This window comes from Typopeltis vanoorti, chromosome 21 (genome assembly GCF_054136105.1).
Source record: "Typopeltis vanoorti isolate ZY-2024b chromosome 21, IOZ_Tvanoo_1.0, whole genome shotgun sequence".
NCBI classification, from domain to species: domain Eukaryota; kingdom Metazoa; phylum Arthropoda; class Arachnida; order Uropygi; family Thelyphonidae; genus Typopeltis; species Typopeltis vanoorti.
In genome coordinates this window covers 27,686,864-27,703,071 of record NC_143569.1, presented here as the reverse complement: position 1 = coordinate 27,703,071, position 16,208 = coordinate 27,686,864, and the positions used below count along the sequence as shown (strand labels likewise).

Below are 16,208 nucleotides of genomic sequence, written 5' to 3'. Positions count from 1 at the left end.
AGTAAAGTTTTGGTTGTTGAGTTGTAAGCAGCATAGAGTTTGAGCTTGCCGGCAGTGTTAGAGTAGAGTTCAGTCCCTATAATCTCTAATTGTGTGGTTGGTGGGTTTGTTATGGAAGTGTGTTTAATGTAGTTCTAAATAAAACTGGCAGTGCCACCACCTCTGTAATCCAGTCTGTCATTTCTACAGAGCAGGTATCCTCTCAATTTCGGATTCTCTGCAGGTCGTAAATGAGTTTCATTTATTACTATATCTGGATTGTATCTCGGTGAAAATTCTTGTAGTTCAACAGCTTTGTTGTAGAGGGCGTTGGCATTCCAAGCAGCAATTAAAAGGGAGTTTGGAAGAAATTTATTTCTAATCATTACTAAGGGTAGTTTGGATAGTATTTTTCTTGAAAGAATCTTTTTGTAGAGGTCATCCATGGGCTTGATTTATTGAAATCTTTAAGCATGGTAGCGAGAGGGGAGTAATAACCACAAACAGGTTAGGATGTATTGGATCCTAGCATGTTACTTTCTTGAGGTGGCGTTTCAGCACACGTTTTGTTCATTTGATGTGCATCTTCTTGATTTTTCGATATTGTTTGAGTCAGGGAAAATTCTTCTTTTAATTGCGTGCGAGGAAGTTTGATTATTTCTTACTGTCATTTAGGGAGGGGGGGTAGAAACTACATCCTTTGTAATTTGGAGGATGAGGACCGTTACAATTGGCACATCTGACAGGTATGGTTCCAGGCTTGACACAAGTCTTAGTAGCATGGTTTTCTCCACATTTAAAACAACCGTAATCAGCTCTACATAGTTTTTGAGCATGAACTATAACTGTAACATTAATAGTCCTGATATAAGGACTGCCTTAAAGGGGCGAAGCAACAGTGCTTTTCATCAATACCGTTATCTGTAGATGACAGGGATAAGGTGTTATTGGGCTATTAAAGCTCTGATCATGGCAAGAGGGTAACAGCAATATCCGATTAGAGCCTCAGTTAGGACTTCATTGGCTACATCATTGCCATCCATTACCCTCTCACGGTCGATCCACCGGCAATATAATATAATATAATATAATATATAATATTATATATTATATAATATTATATAATATAATATAATATATTATATTTATATAATATTATATATAATATTATATAATATTATATAATAATATAATATATTATATTATATTATATTATATTATATAATATTATATATTATATATAATATTATATTATATTAATTAACAGCACCAATCTATTTCAATTATTTTCATTTGAAACATAATTTAGTGTACTTTGGATATAACGGATATTTGACGAATTTCAAAATAAATCACAATATAACAGGATTAATTGCATATATATTTATATTTACTATTTTACTATATAAATTATTATGTTTATACAAACACTTACCTGGGCCTTGAGACGTTGTAGCATAATCAGAATTTCTGCTTTTCTTCACACAAACAATAAGAACCACCAAAGTGATAACCAGCAAGACGACTACTGCACAGACGATAGGCACAATAACTGATAAGTTTTTGTAGAAGGAGGTTCCCTCTTCCCTTTCGGCGACGACAGGAGTTACTGTAGCTAAATAGAAACAATGGATATTTACTTCCATGGACAATACTTAAAATATCAGAGCGTTATGTTTCATTTTTATAATTCTTTTTCACGTTGCGACCTCACACTATTTCATTATTGAAACATCAAAGCTGAAGTGGCGCCATCTAGTAGCTAAATGTTCGGTCATTTAAAGAGATTTCTTTTACACAATTTGACGTTGATAATTATTATTTTTTTTAATTCTTAGATTTTTTTTTAATAATATTACATGCCACCCGCACGCAGAAAAAATGACGGTATATTATTGAATTCACGTCTTAAGAACACCGTTTTTTTATACATACTTTTATGAAAAGTTTGCTGTTAAGTTTTTATTAAAGATATGCAAATCATACTTAAATAACAAATATATAAATAAAAAAAAACATAATATAACAAATAGAAAGAAAAATACACAATAAAAAAGTAGGACTTGGATATTAAAAATATGTTGCTATCTCCTCTGCAAATGTACACATCAGAGCCATCTAAAAATAAAATTTAGTCACCTTCATCTTATACCAGCTGGAAAAAAAAAAAAAAAAAAAAAAAAAAAATCAGCGTAGCATTGAGGCTTCCATTTGAACGAAGTCAATGCATATTGTTTGGAATTCCCACAAACCTGCAGCTATTCAAGAAAAATGTCAATGTGATTCGTTCTTTACATATGGTGATTAGGAGGAAATATGGAAATAAAAATCTCCATTTTTAAGTGTACAAAACATATTCAATTATTTTTTTTGTTCAATAATTACGAGGTGTTATAATACATCTGTCCATTTTATTTAAGACTCTAGGCATTTAGAATTGATAAAAATAAAGAAACGCAATTCATATAAGGGAAATATATTAAAATATAAAAATTAAAATATATTAACTTATACTAAACGTTACACGCTTAGCATAAGTTACCTTTTAGATGAATTGTAATTCTGCTCATCAAGAAAAAGAAAGTTGTAGCGAGAGCAGTTCACAATTGTTCTACTTACCTCCGGACGCCGTCAACGTGGCAAAAACATACTCGGCTTCCGTTGTACCTGCCTCGTTGTGAGCGGACATGAGCAGGTTATACCACGTGGCTGGTTTCAAATTCTGCACTACGAAAATGTCCTGGACGGGAACGATGTTGTTCGAAGCGAGAAGCCATTCTCGTTGGCCTCGAGGTTTGTACTGGACGATAAAGAACGAGATTGGACAACCTCCCGTCTGCCAAGTGTTCAGATGAAGGGTGGCTGTGGACGAGTTGGTGACGAGAAGTGACGATTTGTCGGGAGCAACTGGAGCTGAAAATACAGAATGAGCAAAGAATTAAAGTAAATGAACTAGTTCGTTTACTATTTAAGATTGATAAGGCTTATCAGTCTTAAATAGAAAAATAAATAAACATTTTTAAAAGATATAATAAACCTCTATTCTAGATAAAGACAGTGGTTCTCCAACATGATAGCAACAACCAACTCGCAAAATGTATGTGATGCCATCTACCGGAAACCAGAAGCATCTTTCTCCTTCGCATATATATTTTCACGTGCTCATGCGCTTTAATTGTTTATAAATCCATTATTTACCTCCTCCTCGTGTGGTCACACTGATAATGTCGCTTGGATCGCTTTTTCCCACTTCATTGTAAGCCACCATGTAAAATTGATAACGACTGCCGCAGTTCAGATTATGGACGGTGTGCGTGTTCTTGTCTCCGGCGACATCTGTTTCTTCCCATTCACCCAAGTCGAGCTTGTAGAAAATTTTATAACCTACAAACACAAAACATTACATTAGTAGGGCACCAAATCTTGATTTCAGGTCACACTTGGGTTTCGAAATGAAAGCAAATCCCCCATCTTCCTTATAATATTAGTTTTGCGGTGACGTCAAATCACGCGACTTGATCTAATTGAGTAGTAATAGAAATCAAGGCAGAGATCGCAGCAATAGAGGCCTGATCAGGTCATGGGATTTCGCACACATACACAACAGCTAACGCTGATCTAACACGCAACTTTCAGACTTTTCACTCGGGGGCGCTACATTAGCTATTCACAGGAAGAAGAGCAATTAACGGCAGTGGAAAATCTATTGAATATTGAATAATAATTACCCAATTTTTTAAGAAAATTATCTTTATAATTCACTAGTAACTAGTAACATTACTGGCTTAACGGGTGAAGCAAAAGCTTTTCATATTCCCGGCTATCTTAACAGAGACTGTGAGTGGAAAGAGTTTATGAGCTATATTGCTCGCCCTGAGTGGGCCAGGAGATTAATCCTCAGCGAGGGGATTTAGGTCTTTTGTGCTTAGAATAGTCCGTTGCATCATAGTCAGCGGCCAGTTGGATCAGTCTGTTAGGATGCACACTTGCCTTTGAAAAGAATTTGGTTGCTATAGTCCGCATGAAGGTGTAAATATAGGGGACCTCCGTGTCGCGGTGCAGTTGGACAATTCGAATGAACCATGGAGTGCCCAGGAGCATTCTAAGACACTTGGTCTGAATGCGTTGTAATTTAATGATATTTGAGTTTGAAGTATGGCTCCAGGCCGGTGAGGCATAAGTGAGTATTGGACGAACCATCAGTTTGTATATGAGAAGTTTGATTCTGGTGCCCAGTTTGCTGTTTCTGTTTATTAGCGGATAGAGCTGGGCTATGGTTTTGGATGTGTTTGCACAGAAAGTCTTGATATGGGAGTTGAAAGTCAGTTTACTGTCCATTACTACACCAAGGTACTTGATCTCTGTTTTCCACTGATTTTTGTGTTAAAGAGGAGAATATCTTCTTTGGGAAGCACTGATCTTCTAGAGAATAAGAAGGCTACGCTCTTCTGAGGATTCACCTGGAGACGCCATTTGGCAAAATATTGCTCTATTTGCAGTAGGTTTTCTTGCAATTTCTTGATGGCTAGGTGAGGCTTTAATGATCTGGCCAATATCGCTGTGTCATCAGCATAAAGAGCTTTAATTGAAGATAATGGGTTGTGTGGTATATCATGCAGGTATAAGGAGAATAGGATTGGTGCTAGTAATGACCCTTGTGGAACTCCAGCCAAGATGTGTTTCTGTGAGGACACCACTCCACTTAGTCTCACTTGCATGCGCCTAATTCACTAACCTTAGTTTTTATTTTAATAGCTGCTTAATACTAAAAATAAAAGGTGTAGCTTAGATATGTAAATTACTTTTTTTAATTTTAAAATTAGCATTATAAAATTAAACATTTTTAAATAATTATAATCAACATAAGATTTTATAAAATAATCTTAATATTTCAAAATTAATAATCGAACGGGCTTATTTTCAACTGATTGATTTCTTCTGGATGACTGCTTCATAAAAGAAAATACGGTAAGTACCTTACAATGTTGATATTTGTTTGTTTATTTTTTTTATTTCGCATGAAAGGGAATAATAATATCTGAAGCTGCAAAAGACTGAAAAGATATTTTTATTTTCATATTGTACACACAATTATACCATTACGCAGTAACTTAAAATATTTTTATGGCGCCAATTCATTTTTAAGCGTCATATTTGTAACAAAGTAACTATTGTTTGCTTTTTAATAGTATCTTTTTTTTTTAAATGACTTAAATCTATATAAGTAGTAGGGTGATCACTTTCAACCAAATCAAGATAAGATAAGAAGATGACGTCATTGTGGGCGTGACGGCATGGGATTGGAATTTCTCTGGGAGCATATGTGTGTGTGAGATCACGTTGTTTGTTTTGTTCGCGTATACAATGATGGGTGATGGTAGAGATAAGGATTCGTGTTGTGATTGGTGGGACACTTCTGACCCACATCAAGATCAAAATAAGTTAAGGAATCGTGACGTGAATCTTTGTTATTGTCAGATGAAGATAAGTGACGTCATTTGTTAGTTGTAAATAAATGACGTTGCTGTTTTGAATGGAAAGGAAGATATATTACTGGATAAAGAATTGTGTTGTGATTGTTGGGAAGAAACCATGACGTGGATGTTTGTTATTATAGATTTTGGAATTTTGTTGGGGGACTCGTCTGTCAGAGACGTCATATAGTGTTTTTGGTTCGCTTATTGCCTTATGGGTGATATTTAGAGATAACAATAATTACGTTATGTGTTTGGAAATTCACAGTTTCGAGGGGTTTTCTGAATAATTTAATTATATGCTATGTCACTCAAACATAGTTTTTTTTTCTTCTATAGATGGTAGTACTAATTTCCAATACTTTTTGGGGCATTTCTTTCCTGTTAAAGGGTGGGAATTCTTGGAGTAGAGTAGAGTAGTCTATTGGCAGCTGTGTTTCGAGCTTTTCTGAATAATTTAATTATATGCTGGTGACACTCAAACACACACACATACACATTAGACATAAAAAGTCACTAATGTATCCATGTTGATACTCTAATATATACCCTATGATTATTCTTAAGAAAAAAAAACTATTCAGTATTAGAATTACACTTACCAAAAAACATACGAGCAATGATTATTGAAATTACAATTATCAATTGTTATGTTCAAGTTAAAAAAAAGGAAAAAAAAATTAACTTACAATTCTTTCCAGAATGGGAACATCTTGGTACTATCTAGGTTTTCTGAATATTCCAAATTGTTGATTTTTAATATATATTCACAGCACAGAACACAAACACAAATCTCAAAATGCAGTTGACTTTTCATTATAGGTTACTATGGCTAACATATTCACAGCACAAAAACACACAAAACACCAGCAGCTGCAGGGGATGAACGATTACCTTAAGTCGAAAGTCACTCAACTCTATGGTATTTTCTTAAAGTACTGTTTACACTTACCATGCCCTACCCTGACCGGTCCAAAAATGAACCTTTTGCACAGATGATTCAACGACATGTTTTCACATGCTGCTGGATATACTGTTGGTGTGTTTTTATCTTACTTTGTGTGGGGAAAGGTAAAATTTGTATATGTGTTATCTGGAGAGAGTAAAAACATTTTTTCTATACCAAACTTTAAGAATTAAAGTCACGTTTTGGGTTAATTATTCTACTATCTCTCTGTAAAACAACCAAATTCCAACAGTTCGGATTTTTCGATTATGTGAACGAATTGTTTTCAGATAACTCAAATAATGTCAATATGTAGCATTAGACAATTTCTAAAATAATCAATTACATGGATATCAGTTTTCAACTCTTTTTTTCCCGAATTGTTTTTAAAAATAATTAAACAGAATTGCATTAAGATATAAAGTTTTGGATTTAAATATCAAGTTTTAATCAGAATAACTGAGTACAAAATTCACTGTGGGAAACACAACAACAAAAGCATACATCTTTGTTCATTTAAGTTTACAAATGCATATTTTATTTTGCTGAATTATTATTTACAAGTATATTCACTGAGAAAAATTCGAAACCTGTAAGCACCTAAAAATATTTCACAATATTTAGTTTAGACTCTTAACATTTTCCAAAGAGTTCAATGAATAAAATTTTTGTTACTCACTGTTTCTTGGTTACATTACATCAAAATAGCTAGTCACGCAAAAGAGTTTTTAAATCAGATACCATGCTAACCACACTTCCATACATTTGATATTGTGTCAGTCTAGAAATGACACCATGTCTCCCTAAACATTCTGTGTATTATTTTGTCAGCAAATATACACAAACAGTTTTCGTAAAATGTTCATAAATGTCCCAAAATAAACAATCTTTTTCGAATTGAATAAAATCTTGAGACTCTAATTTTACCATTGATGAATTTAAACGATTAGTGATAATTTTCCGCATGATACGAATAGATGGTAATTCAGTTTCCAAAAATAGTAAATGATTATCAATGTCATACATTTTTGGTGAAAATCTCTCAGCTTCTTCACAACTAATAGAAAAAAACTTTACTTCCATCAGCTCCTGTATCATCAAGTATTAGTTCCCCATCTTGGCATTTCAGAATATAACACTCGCCGAGGTTCATTTCGTAGTCGACTCTTCTTTGCAAATAGCCAAGGATATCAGACCACTTCCTGCATAACTTTTCCCAAGTGGTCCTGGATAAATACATCACAATGTATGTGTCCTCTAAAATAATTATCGGTTTCCATCCTTTTAGAGCTAGGTGAAGAGTTTTGTCTCGTGCTATTTTCCTGAAGAAAGAAAATTTCAATGACTTTTGTGGTTCACCCATTATTTTACTTTACTTTCCTGGATACCAATCACCACAACTACGATAGCTGCATGGGATGAACGAAATGCCATAACTGCAAAGACACTTGACTTGTTTGTTTTTCCTTATAGTACTGTTTACCTGACCCTTAACCCTGACCCTTCCTTCCAAAATGAAACTTTCACGCAGATGATTCACAGACATGTTTCTATATGCTGTTGGATATGATGTTGATGTGAGATTATCTTACTTTGACACATCATATGGCAAATCTTATCTCTGTGGCTCGAAGAGTATTCTATATTATTTGTCCTTATTATGTTAAGTATTTTATTCTCAAAAAGTGTTTTTGATGTTAGACCATGTGACTATTTCTCTCACTCATATGTCTGAAATTGTTGGGATGGGAAAAAATAGCATTAGGTGGTGGAAGTGAAAGGGTAGTGAAGAGAGTGACAGAGGTCTTCCCTGCAATGCTCCCCACCTTACCCCAACATCCCCTATTCTTCCCTGCTCTCCTCCAGAAGATGTCTGCTCAGCCTCGTGGAGATGAGCAAGCTCATCATTTGCAGATATCTTTTAGTGATGTCACCTCTAACTGATACTGATAACTTTTGGGGAAAAAAAATAAAAAAACGCGTTTTTTATTTTTTTCCCTAAAAAGTTATCATAAAAATGGGTTTTTAAAATTTTTTCCCTAAAAAGTTATTTTTTAATGTAGAAACATGTCCGTGAATCATCTGCATGAAAGTTTCATTTTGGAAGGAATGGTCAGGGTTAAGGGTCAGGTAAACAGTACTATAAAGGAAAATCAAACGAGTCAAGTGTCTTACATACATTTAAATCTAGTTGAAACCGAAAAATACATTTCTTATCTCATCTCTTGAGAGGTAGTGCGTGTGTGTTCTTTGTAGTCGATTGTTTTGGATTATGGTCGACGTCGACCTTTCAAAAATTTAATTATATAACCCTGTATTCTCACAGACCGATTGCAATACTTGTTTATTTACTGGCCACATGTGAGAGGGTGACAAAAATCACTCAGCAAAACGTCTGCAATTAATAGGCCATTGTAACTATACGTAAACGAAGCGAAACAAATATATTCCTTTTATTAAAAAAATGTATTCAAGTCTTTGAGCTGTGAAAAATGAATTTTTCATATTCTAAGCTCAAAAACATTGCAACATAACATGATGAAAACATGTGCATATTCATATAGGAATAGATATTCAGCAGTCAAAATACCTGTCACTGGATTTGCATCATCTGTCTTAACATCCCAAGACACTTTCACTGTAGATGATGTGGGAGACATTATTCTATGTACAGGAGCAGCGGGGGGATCTACAAAACGAAAAATATATATATATATTTAAATAAAATAAAATAAATATATTTAAATAAAAATATTTAAAATAAAATATTTAAATTATTTATATAATAAAATATTTTAATATTTAAATAAAAAGATAAACATGATGAATACGGTTCTGAATTATATATTTAAATATTTAAGTTCAAAACCGTACCTTCGTCAGTTATAAATTTTATCTTTCTATTTTATTATGGTGTACAAATAATAACTTAGATTATCTTGAATCAAGAAATTATAATGATCTCTTTCTATTTAATTATTAATATTTTTAATAGGTGACATAGAATTTATATAGAAATTCTATATATATCTTTAAAATAAAAAAGAAATAAATTAAAAGTTCGTCTTTTCTCCAAGAGGCTTGAAGATTTACATTTACGCAATTTATTCTTTCCTTGTTCCGTGAAAGTAGCAAAAGTTCAATCAAAATTGAAATGAGCTATGATGGAGAAGCCAAAATTAAACAACGAACTTCTGAGATTTATTGCAAGCCTTTAAGGAACAAATCGACCGTCGGTACACGCAGAGGTCAGAGGCCCATTCTACAGTTATTCGATGTTACATTTAAAATGCAATTTCTTTAAGTGCCAACCCATAATGAAAGATTGTCTCGAGAAGAGCATAATAAATGATTTTGTATACACAGACAATTTTCCCAAGTTAAATGAGCAATGGAGAAAGAGAGAGAGGCGTAGGTAAACACGGTTCTATTAAAACCGAAATAATGAATAGCTAAGCTACTAAGCAAAATTGAAAATCACAGTTCAAATTTACTCTACGAACATGTTTGGTTGGCGTTTAGATAATACTAATGGACAATTCCACGTGTGCTTGTGTACGACGAAGAGTAGCCATTCTGTCTTTGTGTGCAGCGTTTAATTCAACAAGCATAGTTTATTTGGTATTCCTTTTGTATGATAATATTCCCCTTTCATTTAATGTACAGCCTGCTTTTCGTATGATAAAGTCTGACAGACAACAATGATGCAGGAAATATCGCAGCCTACTGTTACCATAGTAACCGATTGCTGCTTTATTCCAACAATGGAGTTTATAATAGGAGTCGAGTTTAAAATGATACGGTAGCTTAATCAGCAGATATTTTTATGCGTAAGCAAATATCTTGGAAAGTAAATAAGATAGCGGCTTCTTATTTCGGTTTCTCAGTAACCTGACTACAAGAGAATCGTTAAGTAGTCGGAGATTAAGTGACTCTGGGAGTTAACTCCCTCATCAATTAAGAGGTAGCGATGGAATTGTGTTTACAGTGGAGATCCTAACAAAGGTGAATATCTGGCGTGTGTGTGTGTGCTGTCTTCCTCGTGATCATTGTGGTTAAGGGTCTACTTCGGGTGATTAAAATAATGCCCGCTGCCATTATGTCTGATCTTTTATCACATAGTTCGCAATCCAGTATTGCTACTGTGGGATTTGTCCATCCAACTTTAATGTTTAAAGCCCAATTCGAATATCGTCCCACGAGGATTTTTATTGCAGATTTAAAAGCTTTGTCATAAATTTCAATGAACTGTTAATGCGTTGCAGTGAATTGCTTTTTTTTTTTTTTTTACCCTCACTAATCTATCTTGGTTTGCTTGTATAAGTTCAAAGAAAGAAGTCAATTGTTCTGTAAGTTTATTCTTTATATTGTGAATATGACGAATTTAGATTTCACAATTACCAACGTTTCGTTAGAAATAGTGATATTTTCAAGGTGTGCAATACACAACAAATGTACAATGGAAAATGTTTTAAAAAAAATTAAAAGTTCGTCATGTGAAACAAAATAAGCTATACTTATAATACCGAAATTTACCTTTGTCGACGTGTATAATACAAACTTTACAGAGAATGTGAAGAATTAGAATTGAGAAACTTATAAAGCAATAGAGCCGCTTTTTAAAAGTAACAAATACACAAATAATTTGCTCTGGTTACTTACCACTGCTTTACCTTCCGTATAGGTATTTTGGTATGTTTAATCACAGGAACTTAAAGAGAGGTTGCCATTGTAAAATGTCATTTTCAAGTTCATGAATCTATAACCCAATTACAGCATGCAGTATAAACAACGGCTGATGTAGTGGCTTTGAAAGAAGGAAATGGAATCATGAAAAGATGCAAATATATGTATTCCTGTAGACGAACGATCAGAATATTCCACCTTGTGTGTTTTCAAAGGATTACTGGCAGACAAAGTGAAGAGTAGAGTTTCTGCAGCCTGCACATAGAGAAGCTGCATGATAGATTTCCACTGTGTCCGGATGAAAGTGTGTTTTATAGCTACAGTGGCATATAAAGCTTGTAACAGTTATTGGATTCGTGAGACTGCCCTAAGGGCCATAGGGCAGTCTCACGTGTGATATACGAATTTTCACACTGCAGGATGATCTGGTAGAGATGTTATTTTTATTGCAAAGGCAGTTTCAGGCCTCGGACAACAGTTCATTCATTTTAATGTAAAGCCTAAGATTAAGTGATGTTCGAAATGCAGTAGTTGCTGTTCTGATCGCCGTGGTGGAGAATATCCCGCCATCCATGCGTCCTCTTTGCAAAGGCATGGAATTGAAACCCATAATCGACTTGATCGGATAAGTGCTCAGTATAGGAGCAGAAGAACATCGGTCTGCATCCTAAGAAAATGTGAATGATGTTCATTTCTTTCCATAACTTATCGTATTGTTCCGATATTTTTTTTAAACGTAAAGTTTCCGATAAACTGATTCTGTCACAACTGGTATTGTGTTTTTCATAGCTTGGAATTATGACTACGTTTGCTACAAAATTGCACACAGAAGGCTTCTTTTCTCTGGCGAGAATTTAAACCGATTTTTAAGCATCGGATGGAAAGAGAGTTGCATCTATGTCTTAGCCTTATATTGCAAGAGTGAAAATACATGCTAAAATCCAGTAGGGGACGTTACTTACTGTGTGAGGAAGTTCTTGTGTCGAGTTTAGTGACAGAAACAGCGTCCTACTTATCGCAGTCTTGTGGAACTTTTCTATTTAAAAGGACGGAGAGGGCAGGACCATCTTGTACTGGGAAAGTTCAATCAGAGAGAAAAAAATTAATAAGAGAAAGGGGTCCCCCCACCTCTAAGTCCAAAGTTGTGTCATGTGCTTTCTATATGAAAGCAACTTATACAAGTATTTTGTTCGATGTTTCAAGTCTAACTGAATGACATAAGATTGATTTTCTCGTAGGCCATATCTCGGAGAGGAGGTAGTTCGCTCTCCAGAAATCATAATAGATGAGATAAATACACTTGGAAACATAATGCTGTGCTCTGTGCTAAAAAAAAGCTAAAAGGGTGGATCTTAGATGGCATTTTCTACTGCATACTTAACCAGTGGGAAAAGAGTTGGAGAATATATTGTTGGGGTAGGCATGTGACAGAAGGTATTACTTCATACGTCTAAGGGGGAGAGATTCTTGTAGAGCATACCCTCCACACCACTCCTATCGTGCTAATATTGGTGTCTTCACCACCTTACAGAGGGCTGTGTCGATTTAAATTTCCTTAGTGTTAGTGGTAAGTTGAGATCATCAGTTTGGGCCTGGGATATACCCGCATCTGTTTATAAACAAATGCAGCCAGCTCTCATAAGCGATCCTAATTGAGGGATGGCGACAACTTCTATGCTGGTATTAAGTTAGAATTGGATATAGGTGTCCACAAGAATGGCGACTCCTTCGTAGTCATTTCCATCCCATACACCACAGTAAAATATTTTAATGTAGGCTGTGTAGCTGGTTTCTGATAAGTCGGCTGTGGCGAAGACACATTGGCTTATGTTTCTTCAAGAGGATCTTGATGGAATCGATGTAGAAATATAGGAAAAGGGGAAGAATGAAAAGGGCTGCTCCACCATAAGACGTGTCCAGTTGGGGGGAACTAAAGGTGGACCAATCGTGCTTCGAGGTTTGAAACATTCTAGTACGTAATAATTTTTGCAAAGCAGTATATGTATCCGTTCCTCAGACATTTTAACCCAAAATGTAAAGAATAATACATACGAAAAGATTTCACAAAGATATAGGTTCAAGCTAACTGTACTGGGGATGTAATTCTCGAATAAAGTGGAATTTTCTTAAAATCCCAAATTAAAAATTGCTAATTAAAAGTTTTCTTACCATTCTCGAAAGTCTTGACAATTACATCTTTACTGGGTGGCCCAGCTCCTTTGTTATTGAAGGCTTGAACAATAATGCTGTATTTCGTGGCTCGTCGAAGGTTGGCCAACACACATTCAAGGGAAAAGTCGTTGATCAGTTCCAATGTTTTGTACACGTAGGGTTCGGCTGAGCCGACCACCTTATAACCCACATAATAACCTCTAACTTTGCCGTAAGTTGTCTCTGGTGATGGCATCTGTGCATAAAATTGGAAAGGAAAAATTTTTACTTATTTCTGTCATGTATTCTTCTTAGAATGTATTTTAGTTAATAAAAATACTTGTGGATATTTAGAGGAAAGATTGCAATTAAAGAAATGTCTGTTTGTGTTTCTCCGTTGATATATGCAGTTCGAGCAAAATACAAGTAACAAGCCTGGGGGGAGGGATTAATTTTTTTTTATTTTTTTTATCACTTGGCATGTTGCCAGAATGGAAGAAATTAAAATTTGTTTAAATATTGACGATTTGAAGTTCAAATGCATTTTAGAAACGCCCTAAGTAAATAAATCTAAAGATATTTTAATATCTTTTTTATATTTCATTTTCGCTTGAATATATAAATATTTATCAAACTTTTTTTTATCCTTTTCATTTTTTTGTAATCTTGCCCAAAATATCGTCCGGATTTCAATTATATTCTTTACATAAACAGAGCAAAGCTAGGTTTATATAAAGAATAAATGCAGGGAGTGAAAGGCGAGATTGGAAGAGCCGATACTTGCCAAGCATAAAGTTGGGAATTTAATATCAACTTCCAGCCAAGTAGATGAAAAGCCGAGAGTGGCAGTAAAGGTTTTTTCCGTTTGCATCTAAATCCGCAATGTACTTACCTTCCACAGAACTCTTATGGAGTGTGAGCTGGTTGGTATAGCTTCCACGTGCTCCGGAGGGCTGCCGGGAACTGCAATAAATGAAAAGTGTCACGTTTCAAATAAGGTCTCGCATATTGCTGCAGTAAGAAATTTGAAAGTTCAACGTGCGGCCGGGCCAGCGAAGAAAAGAACGAAGAGAGAATATTAGCCTGAATAAGTGGGGAGGCGAAGAGGCGAGGGAATGAGAAAGTCTGTGAATGACAGAAAAAGATAATATATTGACAAAATAGGCGAATGGATAATGAAAGAACGAACGATTAAGCAATGAGAGAGAGAGAGAAAGAGAGACAGGTTTTCATTTCAAAATGATTAAAACGTAATGAGGAATATGACTTACCTTCTTCATCTGTGGCTATGGTGAGTGCATCGGTTGGCTCACTTCGTCCGAGGCTATTTTCAGCAGCCACTCTGAAATGGTAATTCGTAGTTGGATTAAGTCCCCTGATAGTGGCGCTGGTGTTTCCTCCAGGGATGTCGAGATGCTGAGTTCCACTCAGCCAACTTTCTAAGGACAAATAACACGGGGGTACTAAGTGTCCAAAGTTTCTAACAGATATAAGAATCAGAAGTGCAGTAATTTAAACGTAAAATACCGAATGTTCTCGTTCTTTGTCTAGTTTTCTGCTTTGTACTGTTTAACAATGTGTAGAATAAAATGAACATAAAAAAAAACAAAACATTTTTTTCTCGATACCCTTTCACCATTAATTCTTTTCCCTTCCCAAAAGGTCGGCTTAAGTGTTTCGTTATCTGCGTGTACCACATCGATTGTTAATGAGATTAGCGTAAAATGACATTCTAAGGCAACCTTCCTTTACAAGGGATTATTCCGTCTTTGAATACTAAATTAAATTACCGACGACTTATCTCTTAAATAATAATCCCATAAGAATTGTCCTATTCTGAAGGTTTTTTTGTGAAGCTATAACTAATGGTGACTTTTGATATTTTACCAACTAAATACTTCGTTAATCAGGATAAGTTAATAATACTGAATATCTTAGATTTAATGTTTAAGAGGATTATTTACTTCTCTGTTTTTAACAGTGAAGTTTCCGACAGAAATTAAAATTTCTGTTGGAAACTAATGAGTATTTCATAAGTTAATTTCTCGTTGGTGTATCTAATAATTCATGAAAAACTATCTATGTTTTTTTAAATAAAGATATTAATCATAAAAATCTAAAGTCGATTTAAATTTACATTATTCTTTTATGTTTATAATTTGTTGTAAAAAGATTATAAATTCCCATTTAATATCCAAATATATAAATAACGTCAATGCTAAATTTATATATTTTCGAAGTGACCCAAAATTTACAACCATACAAATTGTAATGCTTTGTTTTATCATTTCACAATAAATTTAACGAAATATGCTGGTACGCCTGATAAAATCCAGTTAATTTAATCAAAATACAAATATATTGATATATTGCCCCCCCCCCCCATCCATAGAAGACATTCGTTGCAACACCAAAGCACGCATGCCTAGAACTGCATGTATACTTGGTATAATATAACAATTGATAGCTACAGTATTGTTTCTGTTGTTAATGAGATTTATATTCAGACTCTTTATTTTATGTAACGCATTATTAAAATTAAATTGTTTATTTAAAAAGTCGAATACTTGAATTAAAATATAATTTATAATTCTTAGAAAATATAGTTTTAAATATAAAGATATTTTCTTAGAAGTTAAGAAAATTCAATAGCAGATAGTATATTCTGTTAACTAGGGATCATCATTCATTACACCTTACCTAGGATTTCTTATTTTTCTTAAGGTAATTAAAATATTTCGCATGACAAATGAATCAGGATATACTAATGTAGAATGCAGTAATTAATCATAGTTCAATAGGGAATTCCATTGTGAGTACGTAGATGAACGGAGAAGCAATTTATAATAAGAAAGCAGAGAAGATAATCTTTAATTCAAAAAGAGGAGAGTTGGCATATTTGCTTTAATACGCCGGTAATGATACTATTAAATATCGTTAACTTTTATCTAATTAGAGGTTATGATTGTCTA

The 16,208-nt window shown here is 34.2% G+C and overlaps 1 protein-coding gene across 1 annotated transcript in view; it reads right to left on the bottom strand.

Moving 5' to 3' along the window:
* LOC150094686 (cell adhesion molecule Dscam1-like) overlaps positions 1-16,208 on the bottom strand; it is a 314,713-nt gene that overhangs the window by 54,190 nt on the left and 244,315 nt on the right. The window contains exons 15-21 of the mRNA XM_090411113.1: positions 14,508-14,675; positions 14,129-14,199; positions 13,255-13,492; positions 8,990-9,088; positions 3,178-3,363; positions 2,599-2,892; positions 1,415-1,594 (exon numbers count right to left, since the gene is read on the bottom strand). Of these exons, the coding sequence (XP_090267239.1) occupies positions 1,415-1,594; positions 2,599-2,892; positions 3,178-3,363; positions 8,990-9,088; positions 13,255-13,492; positions 14,129-14,199; positions 14,508-14,675 (1,236 nt within the window). The remainder of the gene's footprint in view (positions 1-1,414; positions 1,595-2,598; positions 2,893-3,177; positions 3,364-8,989; positions 9,089-13,254; positions 13,493-14,128; positions 14,200-14,507; positions 14,676-16,208) is intronic.